A 17,363-nucleotide genomic window follows, 5' to 3' on the forward strand; every position below is an offset into this window, starting at 1 on the left:
CTAAAACTAGGGTCTGCAATCTGAATAAAGCAAACTAGTTCGTTAAGGTAAATTGGAAACTACATTAAAAGATGTGACGGTATATAACAATGACAGACATTTAAAGAATTAATTCATAATTTGCAATAAATGTACATTCCCTAAAAGAATAAAAAACCCCCTTGGAAAACTGGACAAACATAGCTAACAAACGAATTTTAGTATAAGATTAAAGGAAGATGCTTATAATGTTGCAAAAAATAGTAAACCTGAGGAATAGGAGGATTTTAGAATACAGCAAAGGATGACCAAGAAACTAATAAAGAAACAGAATACATGAGCGGGCTAGCAAGAAAAAAAGAACAGATTGCACAAGTTACCATAGGTATGCAAGGAGGAGGAGATTTATGAAAGTAGACATGGGTCCTTTACATGCAGAGACAGGATAAATGATATTGGGGAATAAGGAAATGGCAGAGGTATTGCACAAATGCTTTGTATTATCTTCACAGTAGACTCAAAAACATTCTGGAAATAGTGGGAAATTAAAGGTCTAGTAGATGTGAGGAACTTGGGGATATTATTAATTTCTTCGAGACTTCTTCACTCAAAGGGTTGCAAACCATTGGAATTTTCTAACCCAGAGGACTGTGGGTGCTCATTCACTAAATATTCAAGACAGAGATCGATCAATCTTTTGGATACTAAGGGAATTATGGGACTCAGAGATAGTGTGGGAAGGTGGAGTTGAGGCAGAATATCATCCATGGCTGTACGGAATAGCAGAGGAGGCCCAAAAGATAAATAGTGTATTCCTTGTACCCTTTTGTCTTATGTTCTAATAGTTACTTTGGAACAAACTCTCTGGCCCTAAAAAACTAATTTTATATTTATGGAATGTCAAATTTCTCCATTACACACTAAAAAAATCCATAGATTTTTATAGTAATTTTTAAAAAAGTTTTAATGTTCAACTTCTATCTTGAACCCATGTGGATGTCCCATCTTTATTTCGCTTTCTGTAAAGTTATAACAAATGAATGATAAAACCAGCTGTCTGTGTGAATTCTTCAATGTGATTAGCTGCTAAACCAGCTTGATGACATCACCATTCCTGGACACTAGAGATTCCTATAGTTGGAGCCAGAATGAAATCAACATTGCAAAAACAAAACTAAATTTAAAATGAAACAAGATTAGATTTTTGTGGGCAGTTTTCTTCAAGGTCAGTGACATGTGCTGTGACTTTCCTGCTGACCTCAAAGTCTGGGCCACTGAATTTATATCCCACTCAGGCTGCTGGTCATGATAGTCTTACATGGAAGATTTGCTAACCTCAAAAGTCTACCTATGTGTAACTGAGAAATAGCATGTGGAGCTTGAAAGACAAATTGTACGTTCACCAGTGTCTCAAGATGTTCTGTTCATCATTGTAAAATTTACAGGAATCATTATTTTACAAGTTATTAAAACACCTGGATAAGACTTTTAGACTTAGAGGCTCAACCATTTCCAGAAAGGGAGTGGAAAAAAGTTGGAGAAAGAGACAGAGATTGCAATTGTGTTCTAATTTGCATCAAATTATGGACATTTTGTCGTCGCAGTAAACCCATGACACAACTAATTATGTTCAAACCACCCAAATTAATTTTACCCTTACCATTCATTAGTACAGATGAATAAAAACACAGGTAAGATGATATACTAAACTGCAGGTTCACCAAGTCTCTCCATCATTTTTACTTTAAAGGTAATTTTAAATGTATAGCATTTCTTTTCAATATAATTCTTCAGCAAAATTAGTTCTCACTTCAGAGACTTAACTGAACATTTTTACAAACTCTGATATTACAAAGGATTAAAAATGTTGTTCACTTTCACTGATCGATATTAAAGTTTGAGTCAATTTGCTTAAAAAATAAACCTTGATTAATACTGATTGATCTCTTGATGACATGGGGTCTGCTTAACCTGACCTATCCCTTTGAGCACTTCCTGTAGGAGTGTGGGTATTTGTAACTGCTTGTATTTGCAGCTGAACTCATATTGCTTGTAAAACTAAAACTTCAGAATAATGGTCTTCTGATTGAGATGCAATTGTAATGACGTACAACATTTTGTATGATGGATACATGCCTAATGCAAAACACACAATATATATTCAGCAGTTTGGTCACAAGAATTTATATGATAAAAGGCACCAAAAGATTATTTGTTATATAAATTATACCAACCTGAATGGAAGTCATCACCCCATTGGCCAAAACAGATAGCTTCCCAGCCACAGATCTAACACCTTGCTTAAACTGTGCCATGTCAGGAGCTGATGGCAACACGTTGGTCAGAGACACGTTTGCTTAAGAGAACAACAAATCAAATCATGAACATACAATTTTGATCAGCTTTATAAATCACTTCTAAGCAAAATGCAACCCACTATAAAATAAATTGAGGAAAATAAAACTGAACACAAAAAACACAAATTTCTTGGTCGATCCTCAGCGTGCTTATTATGAATTTGTATAACTGGAAGTACACTTGAAAGTCAAACTTTTCTTTGAAAAAAATCAGATTCAAATGTTAGCAAGTTCAAAGCCAGTTTAATCCAGCAAGATATGAACATTATATCAAGTGCTATTCTCAGGATGATTCCTTAGCTGAAAATCTCCCCTTGTTCGTGTTCTCTGTGCCAGCTAGAGCCCAGGACAGTTTGGTGGTCTCTATCCATGCCACCAAAAGAACACAATAGTAATGCGGGAATTACATTTCATAGCTTTTGTTTTTCCAATTAAAAGGACTTATAAGAATGATATTCACAAATATTGTTATATGCAGTGACTAAGATGGCATTTTTATTGGGGGTAATTAGTACCTCTCAAGTCTCTTGGAGTCATTCACACTTATTTTGCAGAATTAGCATTGGCTGTGAGCTGCAAACCGAATGTGGCAATCAGAGGAAAAAATTAATGAACAAATTAAAATAATGCAGAGGAACATTACTTTTAAGTTGCTGTTTTATTATAGAATTGCATCAAAAGAAACCAGGGTGACATTCAAGCCAAAGGGTTGTGACACTAAATCAAAAGAAAACACTAGGAAGAACTTTAGCTTTTCAACTTTGAATGAAAACAACTAAGAATGGGTCTCTTGCAAGAATACAATAGTACATCATACAGTAAAAAGTAAACCCAGAACATTAAAGTTGTGATAGTAATATGGGAAGGATCAGGTTTAAAGGAAAAGGAAAATTTAAGACATGTTGATAGGAAATTCTTCAGGCAAAGGGATCAACATTCGGAATGCATTTCCAGAAAAGGTAGTGAATGCAAAATTCTTAGGCTCACATAAGGAACACTTAAGTGTTGTGATGTGGATATGTGACGTAGATATGTGGAGAATAATCAAATATGTCTTCCTCAAATGTGTCACTCTCCTGTGATCTTGTGAAGCATCATGAGAATTAATGCCATGGAATCTGCCTCATTTACATTATAGGGTGGATCTGATTGACAAACCATTCATGCACTGTTTATCAAGTCCTGAAGTGTGACGATTTATAGCCACTGGAGCTTCAAACATAAAGAGAAAGAGAATCCTTGTTTCTTAAAAAAGTATTTTGAAATCCCTTAACTGCAAACGGCAGATTCTACTCCCTATGTTGCTATCTGTAGACTTTGCTATTGTGGGATTGTCTTACTAGGATCAGGAGTAGGCCATTCAGTTGCTCGAGACTGCTCCACCATTCAATTAGATCATGGCTAATCTGCACCCCAAATCCCTCTATCCATCTTTGAACCACATCCATGATACCCTTTCTGAATAAAAAAATCTGTTGAACTAAGTTTTGAAAATTTTAGTTGACCCAGCATTCAGAGCCTTTTGGGAAAGAGGGCTAGATTTCCACTGCACTTTGTAAAAGCGTTTCAGAAATAGCTTCTTTATATCTACTCTATTGAATCCTTTTCTCATTTTAAAAATCTCAATTAGCAAGCTCAAGGGAATACAAGCACAGTTTATACAGTCTGTCCTAATAATGGAATTCCTGAAACCTGCTATAATTTTGGTGGATTTGTAATGTTCCCATTCTAACTACAATATATCTATTTTGATGAAGGTCATTGACCTGAAATGTTAAGTCAGTTTCTCTTTCCAAAGATGCTGCCTGACCTGCTGAGTATTTTCTGTTTTTAATTTGCTTTTGTACAATAAATGCATTTTAGGATGCAATGCCCAAACCGAATTCAGTACTCCAGACGTGGGACCAAAGTTCTTGTACAATTGAGACAACAATTCTTTCCCTTTGTATAACAGTCAACTTTTAATTAGCCTCTCTGGTCACCTTTTGTACCTGTTTATTTAGAATTGTTCATTATTTTATGGGGATATCAGATTATAAATGCTAATTTTACTGCTACATTTTCCAGTTGGGAGATAAGTTCAAGATGGTGACTCAAACTAATTAATTGCTGGACCAGCTGAATTATTATTTCTTGCTCCTTGGCAGTTTTCAAAAGGAAAATCAAGAAATTGGTACATTCAGTTTTTTCAGCTTATTCTATTCTATTTGTACACAGTAACTGAATTGAATATTTTAGATTAATTGACATTTAAACAACAGGATATTTGTTTGGTGATTTAACAAACAAGGCCTCTTTTGTTAGCCAATCAGTAATTTTTGCAACATCCACATATGATTTTCTTAAAAATTGTGCTGCCAACTTGTGGTGGAAGTCATGCAAGAAGGTGCAAAACTTAGATGGATTTGTGGAACTCCTCTGGCGTTATGGTAAATTGGTTGATATGCTGCTTTATAATGGACAAACTGTTGTTAAAAATAATGATTTGTGTGGTTGTAGCAAGTGTTGTTAAGTGGGCTGCAGTGAGGAGTAGCATGTAATGGCAATGTAGTGTGAGTTCTTGTATTCAATCTGCATGTGACTGCCAGAGACACAAAAGCAATTTTTTGTGGACTTGGAGTTTTTATTGGGCAGTATGTTTCTCTATTGTGGTCCTGCAATGTGGGGGTGCTCTAGAACATGGATGTAGTTATGCTGGGACGTTTACATCAAATCTAGTGACAATAATAATGTAAGTAATTATAATGTAAATATATTGGTACATAAGCCAGTCAATTGCAAGAAATTTGCTTAGACTTTACACCTTATCAGGACATGAAGTATGACTGAAGTAGTGACACAGGAATCTGTGTTCACACATACCACCTTCATATTACTACTAGCATGTCTCCCATGTTGTTGATTCACAGTAAACAAATGGCTTGCATGTAACTCTGCTGCAAAAAAGTTAGCAAGAAGAAATTTGCCGAGAATTAAGAGACATATGATTTGAAACAGTAAATGTGGGCACATGCAACATTTTTAATATAATGATGTTAAGACAGATAGATATGTCATTCCTTAAGTTTAAGGAGTGTCTGAAGTTGAGAGAAGCAGCAGCAATTCGGGACCTAGATGGAAGAAAATAGAAGTACTAATTATCAGGGACACAGGGAGGCAGCACATCAGGATCTCTGGTTATGAGCTGAAAAGCCATTTCCCAGCATTCTGGACCACTTTAACCACTGGTTTACAAAAAATAAAGTGAAACTAAACAAATCTTTCGTAAGAGGAGAGGAGGTCTGTAGCAGGACAGATAGAAAATAATCACAACACATACTGTGCTCAGTTTACATGCGCACTCCGTTTTTAAGAGGTAGTTTCTCTCTAATATTCATACACTGCTGGTCTCTTACCTGATGCTTGTTTCTTTTCACTCTCAAATAGATCAGTGGAGCTGATAGATGAACTTCCTGCAAATCGCTCCAGTCGAGTTTTGGCTTCATACTGTAGATAAAGCATCCCAAAATTTAAAAAAGGATGTTTTTGGGGCATTGAACACAATTAATTGTTAAAAAAGGGTTTAATACCTACCAGTTCTGGCCTTAAAACTGAATTATAAAATTACAGATTATTTTGTAAATACATAATCCTAACCAAAATCTTGTGAAATATGTTATTTATTAAAACAATTGCCATTTCGCCAAAGAAAGTCTTTTAGACAGAGTAGTATAAGAGTTTGTTTGCAGCAATAAACTAACTATAAATAAAAGGTTAGGTATACACACTCCCAAACCTTGGAACGAGGACTAATGAGGGGATGGATCCACTACATAAATATTTGACAGTCTTAGTGTCAAGTATTTTCAGCACAAGACATCTGATTAGACACAAATATAAGCTCTTTTAATAAACTAGCCAAAACCTCAACCTCCTGAAGAATATCTCAACTTGCTACACCAGTTCTCCTTATGGTTTCTGAGTGAGATTGACAAATTAAGTGCCGGTGAATAATGAATCAAGTGCAGTTTTTCACTATGGGGCCATATAATGAGTTCAGGCTGTTGCAGCTCATTTTCCTCAGCAGCTTTGCATATGGCACAGAGAAAACCCCAGGCTCTTCATATGAAAGGTAATGACTGTGACAATGAATTTCCAAAGATGGTGTAATTTTCTTTTTATAAGACAAATGAGAACTTATGTGGCTATACACTTACATATATATTACACCTTTTGTAAATAATTGGCGAGCACAGTTTTGTTTATTAATGTTTTTACAAGCACCAATAACAATCCTTATTCAAGGTAGAGCAACCAATCATGTATTCTATTTGGTGCTAAGGTGCACCCAAAAGCTCCAGCATTTCAACAAGAATGGCTTGCATGTATACTCACTAATTGCTCATGCCAGTATATTTCCTAAAACAGTACCATGCACAGTTCACAACAAGCCTTACAACTCAATTTCATTTCTGAGAAAGTAGGTAATATTTGTTCTGCATTGCTGAAATCTGTTTTGGCAGAGCATGCATTCAGCAGAGAAATGTTACATTTTCATACCGCCGGTATTAAAGGCTGCATGCATCTGAACAGAGAGTACCCAGTTAATTCAACACACTGATCACATATGTTCAGAAAATGGTGAAACATCTACCTCTGCAGAATCCTGTTTTCCGAAATACATATCTGAAGAAATGGCTTTGACATTGCCAAATTTTCTCTGTGCATCCTCAGAGACCACTACATAATCTAATTCTGGTTTACGACGTGCAGGCCTGGAAAGATAACACCAACATTGAAACTAGTATCAATCTCATTACAATCGCTTTTGTGCAAGTGTTTCTAGAGTTCACTTTAGCGTTGAAAATGGAATGTGCATGAACTAAAATGGATTGTGTGGGGGATGGAGTGGAGAGGTGCTGAAGTTGGGGGGGAGGCAGAATTCCAATCAAACTTTAAAGTAGCAAATGTGTTGGTCAAAAATAACACAAATGTAATAAATGTAGATTCTAAAACAAGAGTTAAAATTTAAGCCATGGCTAACATACAGTTGGGTGCTATTCTTAATTTTTGCTTTACTTAAATCCGTTTAAGTATTTATTTCATCTATTGAAAGCAAGCAGTTATATTCAGTAATGAGGCATAACAACAAATTGGATGTTTTCATAGAAGTCATACCCATCATTTAATGATATCTTTGAAGTAAATATGTCCTTCTCTCTACTGCTGCTTTCCGTTTTCCAAAAGGAATCACTATTATCATTCCATTTTGAAAAAGTACCTCCCATATCCAGTGGGTCATCAAAATACCTAAAAAGTTGGAGGAGGAGGAAATAGGAGAAAGTTATAATCTCTCAAGGTATTAAATCTTCCATTGTAGACTTGAACAAAATGGGTTTTGGATGCATTAACAGATATTTCTGCTTGTGCCAGCCCTATCCAACCCCCAATTATTCCTCCATGTCTGAATTTAATGTAGTTACCATCAGCAACCGCTGTAAATTAAAGACAGTCAACAAAATGACCACAAACTATCACTTTTCAAAAAAATGCACTAAGGTACAAATGAAGCTAAATTTCAGAAACAGTGCCTAGCTGAAAGGTAATGTTTGTTTGCCCAGAGATTGAGTAAAATTGAAAACATATTAAACTGAGCCCACATCAATGCCAGTAATTATCAGGATTCAATATGTATAAAAGCTATGCCCTGAATTTTTTGATATGGGGAGCAGCAACTGAGTCAATTTAAACTTTTGACATGCCAGGACCCTGAGAAAGCCCTGACAAGCACATGTACATGAGAAGTTTAAACTTCCGAATGCCGATTTTGCCCTGCCCAGATGGCTACACGATTCCCTATGAGACTGGAGCGAGTTGCCATTTCCACACAGATTTCGGCGGCTGTTTGCCCTATATTTACTTAAGAGCTTTTACTAGCAGGTGTAAACTCTCAGTAAATCAGCTGGAGCATCAAAGCACTCCAGCACAATTGCAACCCCAACACAAGTCGGCACCCCCTTCTTATAGAGTTCAATAACCCCAAGATAACTCAATGCCTCTATCCCAAAACAGCTCAGCACTCCTGACAATCCATACCCCAACCCCCCACCCAACTATGCTCATCCCCACCTACCAACAATGCTCATCTTACACCAAGTATGTTGCCTCCCTGGTGCCAGGGTCAAGGATGTCACAGAGCGGCTGCAGGACATTCTTTTGGGGGGATGGTGAACAGCCAGAAGTCGTGGCCCATATTGGAACTGATGACATAGGTAGGAAAAGGGATGAGGCCCTGAAAGCAGGTTTTAGGAAGTTAGGAAGGGAATTAAAAAGCAGGACTTCAAGAGTAGTAATCTCAGGATTACTCCCAGTGCCATGTGCTAGTAAACATAAGAATAGATAGATTGAGCAGTTCAACACGTGGCTGGAGAAATGGAGTAGGAGGGAGAGCTTTAGATTTCTGTGGCATTGGGATCAATTCTGGCCTGTAACAGAAGGGCAGGTTACACTTTAACAAGACTGGGATTAGTGTCCTTGCAGGGAGGCTTGCTAGTGCTGCTGGGAGGTGATGGCAGCAGGATGGGAGCCTGGGGTGAAATTCAGAGTGCAGAGGAGAAAAACTGGCAGTGGGAAGTGGCGAAGTGTCAACTGATAACAAGGATATATTAGAGGGTAGTATCATGGTAGACAGAATACTTGGGAGAGTTTGATAGAATTAGAGTAGGCAAGAGTAAGTTGGGGTCAGAATAAGCAGGATAGTGAAAAAAAAGCATAAATCAGGACTAGTGTGCACATGTGTGAATGCACAGAGTGTGGTTAATAAGATTGGTGAACTACAGGCACAGGTTGACAAATGGAATTATATTATTGCTGTAACAGAGACCTCAAAGAAGGGCAGGACTGGATGTTAGATATTCCTGGGTATAAGGTGTTTAAGAGAGAAAAGAAGGTGGGGGGCTGGTGGGGAGTGGCAATATTGGTTAAAGATTTAAAGATGGCATTATAAGACTGGAAAGAGAGGATGTTCCAGAGGGGTCAAGAACAGAATCTCTCTGGCTAGAGGTAAGGAATGGGAAAGGTGCAATAACATTGATTGGTGTAGTACATAGACCACCAACTAATGGAAAGGATGTGGAGAAACAAATTTGCAAAGAAATTATGGAGAGCTGCAAGAGTTAAAGCATAATCATAATGAGGGACTTCAATTATCCAAATATAGACTGGGATAGGAAATAGTACAAAAGGATAAGAGGGGCAAGAGTTCCTGGAATGTGTTCAAGATAATTTTCTACAGCAGTACATCTCCAGTCCAACGGAAGGACGTGCACTTTTGGACCTACTTCTGGGAAATGAGCTGGCCCAAGTGGATCAAATGTCAATGGGATAACCTCGATGCAACAATGGCTATTGTATCATAAGGTTTAGGTTAATCATGGAATAGGTCAAGGAACAATCCAAAGCGGGGATTATTAATTGGGGGAAAGCCAACTTCAACGGGATGAGAATGCATCCGAGTCAAGTGAGTTGGAATCAAATGTTGGCAGAAAGGACAGTGGCTGAACAATGGGCCACCTTCAAAGAAAAAAATATTGCAGGCAATGTCAAGGTACATTCCCTTGAAGGGGAAAGGTAGGACAAATAAATCCAGAGTGCCCTGTATGGCAAGAGAGATAGAGGTAGAGATGAAAAGGAAGAAGTGTGCATATGACAGATGTCAGATAGAAAATACAATGGAGAATCAGATTGAATATAGAAGGATCAGAGGGGAAGTGAATATACTAATAAAGGGGGGGAACTGATGGCGTGGTGGTATTGTCACTGGACTAGTAATCCGGAGACCCAGTGTAATGCTCTGGTGACCCGGGTTCAAATCCCGCCATGGCAGATGGCGGCATTTGAATTCAATAAAAATCTAGATGAGCATGAAACCATTGTCGATTGTTGTTTACAAAAAAACCCGGGTCATTGATGTCCTTTAGGAAAAGAAATCTGTCGTCCTTACCTGGTCTGGCCTACATGTGACTCCAGACCCATGCAATGTGGTTCATTCTTAAATATAACAAACCACTACAAAGACACAAAAAAGGAATAAAACTGACAGACTACCAGGCATCGACCGAGGCGCCAGAAACGAGAACGGCAATCGCAGCACTGTCGACCCTGCAAAGTCCTCCTTACTAATATCTGGGGGCAAGTGCCAAAATTGGGAAAGCTGTCCCACAGACTAGTCAAGCAACAGCCTGACACAGTCATCCTCACAGAATCATATCTTACAGATAACATCCCAGGCTCCACCATCACCAACACCCAATGGCACAGCAGACTCAGCAGAGATGGTATACAGTCCTCACCCTTGACTCCAGACCCATTGAAGTCTTATGGCATCAGGTCAAACATGGGCAAGGAAACCTCCTGCTGATTACCACCTACCGCCCTCCCTCAGCTAATGAATCAGTGCTCTTCCATGTTGAACATCACTTGGAGGAAGCACTGAGGGTGGCAAGGGCGCAGAATATACCCTGGGTGAGGGGCTTCAATGTCCTATTCACCAAGAATGGCTCAATGGCACCACTACTGACCGAGTCCTAAATGACATAGCTGCTAGACTGGGTCTGCAGCAGGTGGTGAGGGAACCAAAAGGGAAAAACATACTTGACCTCATCCTCACCAGACTGCCTGCCGCAGATGCATCTGTTCATGACAGTATCGGTAGGAGTGACCACTGCACAGTCACTGTGGAGATGAAGTTCCGCCTTCACATTGAGGATACCCCCCCAACTGTGCTCTGTGGCACTATCATCATGCTAAATGCGATAGATTTCGAACAGATCTAGCAACAAGACTGGGTATCCATGAGGCACTGTGGGCCATCAGCAGCAGAACTGTACTCAAACACAATCTGTAACCTCATGACCGGGCATATTCCCCACTCTACCATTACCATCAAGCCATGGGATCAACCCTGGTTCAAAGAAGAATGCAGGAGGGCATGCCAGGAGCAGCACCAGACATACCTAAAAATGAGGTATCAATCTGGTGAAGCTACAACATGGGATTACTTGCATGCCAAACAGAATAAGCAGCAAGTGATAGACAGAGCTAAGCGATCCCACAACTAACGGATCAGATCTAAGCTCTGTAGTCCTGCCACATTCAGTCATGAGTGGTGGTGGACAATTAAACAACTCACTGGAGGAAGAGGCTCCACAAATATTTCCATCCTTAAAGGTGGAGGAGCCCAGCACATCAGTGCAAAAGATAAGGCTGAAGCATTTGCAACAACCTTCAGTCAGAAGTGCTGAGTGGATGATCCATCTCGACCTCCTCCGGAGGTTCCCAGCATCACAGATGCCAGTCTTCAGCCAATTCAATTCACTCCACGTGATATCAAGAAATGGCTGAAAGCATTGATACAGCAAAGACTATGGGCCCCGACAATATTCTGGCAAGTGTACTAAAGACTTGTGCTCCAGAACTTGCCATGCCCCTAGCCAAGCTGTTCCAGTACAGTTGCAACACTGGCATCTGCCCAGCTATGTGGAAAATTGCCCAGGTACGTCCTGCACACAAAAAGCAAGACAAATCCAATCTGGCCAGTTGCCGCCCCATCAGTCTACTCTCCATCATCAGTGAAGTAATGGAAGGGGTCACCAACAGCGCTATCAAGCAGCACTTGCTTAGCAATAACCTGCTCACTGATGCCCAGTTTGGATTCCGCCAGGATCACTCAGCTCCTGACCTCATTACAGCCTCGGTTCAAACATGGACAAAAGAGCTGAACTCCCGAGGTGAGGTGAGAATGACTGCCCTTGACATCAAGGCAACATTTGACCAAGTGTGGCATCAAGGAGCCCTAGGAAAACTGGAGTTAATGGGAAAAGGAGGGAAACTCTGTTGGTTTGAGTCATACCTAGCACATAGGAAGATGGTTGTCATTGTTGGAGGTCAGTCATCTCAGCTCCAGGACATCACTGCAGGAGTTCCGCAGGGAAGTGTCCAAGGCCCAACCATCTTCAGCTGCTTCATCAATAACCTTCTTTCCATCATAAGGTCAAAAGTGGGGATGTTTGCTGATGATTGCACAATATTCAGCACCATTCACGGCTCCTCAGATACTGAAGCATCCATGTCCAAATGCAGCAAATCCTTGACAATATCCAGGCTTGGGCTGACAAGTGGCAAGTAACATTCTCGCTGCACAAATTTCAGGCAATGACCATTGCCTCTTAACATTCAATGGCATTACCATCACTGAATCCCCGACTATCAGCATCCTTGGGGTTACCATTGACCAGAAAATGAACTGGGCTAGCCATATAAATACTGTGGTCAGAGGCTAGGAATTGTGCGTCGAGTAACTCGCCTCCTGACTCCCCAAAGCTTGTCCACCATCTACAAGACACAAGTCAGGAGTGTGGTGGAATACTCTCCACTTGCCCGGATGAGTGCAGCTCCTACAACACTGAAGAAGCTGGGACACCGTCTAGGACAAAGCAGTCCGTTTGATTGGCACCACATCCACACAGTCTACCAGTGACGCACAGTAGCAGCAATGTGTACCATCTACAAGATGCAATGCAGGAATTCACCAAGACTCCTTAGACAGCACCTTCCAAACGCACGACCACCTAGAAGGACAAGGGCAGCAGATAGATGGGAACACCACCATCTGGAAGTTCCCCTCTAAGTCACCCACCAGCCTGACTTGGAAATATATTGCCGTTCCTTCATGGCTGCTGGGTCAAAATCCTGGAACTCGCTTCCTAACAGCACTCTGGGTGTACCTACACCACATGGACTGCAGCGGTTCAAGAAGGCAGCTCACCACCACCTTCTCAAGGGCATTTAGGGATGGGCAATAAATGCTGGCCCAGCCAGCAAAGCCCATATCCTGTGAATGAATAAAAAAAACTAATAAGAAAAGCAAGGAGAGAGCATGAAAAGAGGCCAGCAGCAAACATGAAAGGAAATCCCAAGGTCTTCTATAAGCATGTAAATAATAAAAGGTAAAAGCAATAGTAGGGCTGATTAGGGACAAAAAAAAAAGGGGACTTGCATGTGGTGACTGGAGAAATAGCAGAGGTGTTGAACGAGTACTTTGCTCTGTCTTTACAAAGGAAGGGGATCCTACCCAGGCTGAGATGGGAGAGCAGGTAACTGGTACAGTAGAAGAACTTACAATCAAGGGGCAGATGGTGTTTCTTAAAATGGATAAGGTACCAGGACCAGATGAGGTTCATCCAAGGGTACTGAGGGAAGCGAGAGCGGAAATTGCAGAGGCACTAGTGATAATCTTCCAGTCTCCCTTAGACACAGGGGAGGTGCCAGAAGACTGGAGAATGTGAATGTTACATCCTTGTACAAAAAGGAGTGCAAAGATAAAGCTAGCAACTACAGGCCAGTCAGTTTGATCTCAGTGTAGGGAAACTTCTGGAAACTATCGTACGGGATAAAATCAATAATCACTTAGACAAGTGCAGGATAATTAAGGAAAGCTAACATGGGCACAGCAGGGGAAAATTATGTTTAATTTTCTAGAGTTTTTGAGGAGGTAACAGAGAACGTTGATAAAGGAAATGTTGTTGATGTGATGTCTATAGATTTTCAAAGGGCATTTGACACAGTGCCACACAAGACTTGAGAGCAAAATTCTAAGTTATGGAATAAAAGGGAAAGTAGGCACTTGGCTAAGAAATTGGCTGAGTGACAGGAAAGAGAGAGTTCCCCAGAGGTCAGTGTTGGTCTTCCTGATATATTAATGACCTAGACTGTGGTGTGCAAGGCATAATTTCAAAATTTGCAGATGATACGAAGAGTGGAAATGTTGTCAACTGTGATGGGGATAGTCTTGAACTTCAAAAGGGCATAGACATGTTGGTGGATTGGGCAAACAAGCGGCAGATGAAGCTCAATGCAGAGAAGTGTGAGGTGATTTGTTTTGGAAGGAAAAATATGGTGAGACAGTATAAAATAAAGTAAGAGCCTCTGAAAGAGGTGCAGGAACAGAGGGACCTCAGTGTATTGGTCATTGAGGATCGCAGGTCATGTTGAGAGAGCAGTTAATAAAGCATATAGTATCTTAGGCTTTATTAATAGGGGCATTGAGTACAAGAGTAAGGAGGTCATGTTGAGCTTGTATAAGACAGTTAGGTCTCATCTGGAGTACCACGTCCAGTTCTGGGCACCATACTTGAGAAAGGATGTGAAAGCATTGGAGAGAGTACAGAGGAGACTCACAAGAATGATTCCCGGGATGAAGAACTGTTGGAGCATAGATTTGAGAGGTTGGGACTGTTCTCTTTGGAGAAAAGGCAGCTGAGAGGAGACTTGATAGAGATATTCAAGATCCTATGGGGTATGGACAGGGTAAATAGTGAGAAACAGCTCCCACTCAAGAGAACATCAAGAACTAGTGGGTAAAGATTCAAAATAATTAGCAAAAGGAGTAAATGTGATGCGGGTAAAAAAAATTTCACCCATTGGGTGGCTGGAGTTTGAAACAAACTTCCTGAAAAGGGTAGCAGAGGCAGGTTCGATCAAGGTATTCAAAAGGGAATTGGATTGCTACCTGAAAAAAGAGAATGTGCAAGATTAGGGGGATAAGGAAGGGGAGCAGAACTAAGTAGAGTGCAGACTTGATGGGCCAAATGATGACCTCCTGCACTGTAAAGACACTGTGATACCCACTTAACAATTCTCACACCATCTCCAAACAATGCTCACCCACATCCCTGACAATGCTCACCCCCACATCAACAGTACTCACCACCCACTTCAACAATGCTCACCCCAACCCCAACAACAAGGGGGTATTAATGTTTGGGGTGAAGATGGAGTTGTGGGGGTGGTGTGGGGGGTGGGCGAGGGAGAGCTGTGTGAGCATTCTGAGAGGATATGGGGAGAGTGAATATTGTTGGGTGGGGCAGATGGGGTGCTGAGGTTGGGGGGGACAGGGGTGCTGAGGGAGGGGCTGAACATTTTCAGCAGGGGGAAGTTGGGCAATGTCAGGGTTTGGCAGGGACCTTTTAAAACTCTGCAAGTCAATGAACTGAAGATAGGCCTTAAGGGGTGTGCCTCAAGTTCATTTTGAAAAAGGGGTGTGGCTCCTCTGCTTGGCCTTCCCAACCTGTTCGTCCCTGGAGCTGGGACTGCAAAATCCAAAGGTTCCAATTCAAAAAGATAAATAGGCAATTCAATCACGTTCCCTGTCTCTTTAATCTCCTGCTGCCCTTCGATCTCCTGAGTTATTGCACCCCTTGAATTCTGTCCCCGTGCGCGTCCCTGATTTTAAAATCATTCATTAGTGGCTGCCTCAGCTTTAAGCTCTGGAATTCCTTCCCTAAGCTCTCTGCCTCTCCGCCTCGCTTTCTTCCTTTACCACAATCTTTAAAACCTAAAATGCTGGAAAAACTCAGGTCTGACAGCATTTATGGAGAGAAAGACAGAATTAACGTTTTGAGTTCGTATGACTCTTCATCCTACAGACTTGAAACATTAACCGTTATTGTCTCCACAGGTGCTTTTAGACCTGCTGAGTTTTTGCAGCATTTTCTGTTGTTTCAGATTTCCAGCATCTGCAGTATTTTGCTTTTATCTTTAAAAACTATCTCTTTGACCAAGCTTTTGGTCATCTGCCCTCATATCCCACAACCAATCGATTAGATCTAGGTTCTGCAGTCCCTGCCACATCGAGTTGTGAATGGTGGTGGCAATTAAACAACTAACTGGAGTAGGCAGCACCACAAATATCCCCGTCCTCAATGAAGGGGGAGCCCAGTACATTAGTGCAAAAGACAAGGCTGGAGCATTTGCAGCCACCTTCAGCCAGAAGTGCCGAGTGATCCATTTCAGCCTCCTCCTGAGGTCCCCAGCATCACAGATGCCAGTCTTCAGCCAGTTCGACTCATTCCACTTGATATCAAGAAACAACTGAAGGCACTGGATGCTGCAAAGGCTATGGGCCCTGACAATATTCTGGCAATGGTACTGAAGACTTGTGCTCCAGAACTAGCTATGCCCCTGGCCAAGCTGTTCCAGTACAGCTACAACAGTGGCATCTACCTGGCAATGTGGAAAATTGTCCAGAAGCAGGACAAACCAACCCGGCCAATTACCGCCCCATCATCAGCAAAGGTGATGGAAAGTGTATACAATAGTGCTATCAAGCAGCGCTTACTCAGCAATAACTGGCTCAGTTTCCATTCCGCCAGGGCCACTCAGTTCCTGACCTCATTACAGCCTTGGTCCAAACATGAACAAAAGAGCTGAACTCCAAAGGGGAGGTGAGTCACTGCCCTTGACATCAAGGCACCAAATGTGGCATCAAGTAATCCTAGCAAACTGAAGTCAATGGAAATCAGGGGGAAAACTGTCCACCGGTTGGAGTCACGCTTAGCACAAAGGATGATGGTTGTGGTGTTGAAGGTCAATCATTTCAGTCTCTCTGCAGGAGTTCCTCAGGGTAGTATCTGAGGCCTAATCATCTTCAACTGTTTCATCGATGACCTTCTCTCCTTCATAAGGTCAGTGGGATTGTTCGCGGAAGACTGAACAATGTTCAGCACCATGTGCGACTCAGACTGCTTCAGTATTGAGGAGTCACGTGTCCATATGCAGCAAGTCCTGGGCAACTTTCAGCCTTAGGCTGATAAGTGGCAAGTAACATACGCGCCACAAGCATCAGGCAGTGACCATCTCCAAGAAGGGAGAAACCAACCATCGCCCCTTGACATTCATTACCATTGCTGAATCCCCCAGTATCAACATCCTGAGGGTTACCATTGACCAGAAACTTAACTGGACCAGCCATACAAATAGTGTGGCTACAACAACACGTCAGGAGCTTGGAATTCTGCAGAGAGTAACTCACCTCCTGACTCCCCAAAGCCAGTTCACCACCTGCAAGGCACAAGTCAGGAGTGTGATGGAAAGCTTTACAGTTGACTGGATGAAAATAGGTCTAACAATACTCAAGGAGCTTGAGAACATCCAGGACAAAGCAGCCCGCTTGATTGGCACCTCATCAACCACCTTCAACATTCACACCCT

At 41.3% G+C, this 17,363-nt stretch overlaps 1 protein-coding gene across 2 annotated transcripts in view; it reads right to left on the reverse strand.

Moving 5' to 3' along the window:
* Positions 1 to 17,363, reverse strand: part of LOC121293113 (ADP-ribosylation factor GTPase-activating protein 3-like) — a 93,040-nt gene that overhangs the window by 2,896 nt on the left and 72,781 nt on the right. For both annotated transcript variants that reach the window (XM_041215783.1, XM_041215782.1), the window contains 4 exons: positions 7,494 to 7,625; positions 6,970 to 7,090; positions 5,732 to 5,822; positions 2,214 to 2,335 (listed from right to left, as the gene is read on the reverse strand). In XM_041215783.1, coding sequence (XP_041071717.1) covers positions 2,214 to 2,335; positions 5,732 to 5,822; positions 6,970 to 7,090; positions 7,494 to 7,625 — 466 coding nt within the window. The remainder of the gene's footprint in view (positions 1 to 2,213; positions 2,336 to 5,731; positions 5,823 to 6,969; positions 7,091 to 7,493; positions 7,626 to 17,363) is intronic.

The sequence above is a fragment of the Carcharodon carcharias genome, chromosome 21, assembly GCF_017639515.1.
Source record: "Carcharodon carcharias isolate sCarCar2 chromosome 21, sCarCar2.pri, whole genome shotgun sequence".
Taxonomy (NCBI): Eukaryota; Metazoa; Chordata; class Chondrichthyes; order Lamniformes; family Lamnidae; genus Carcharodon; species Carcharodon carcharias.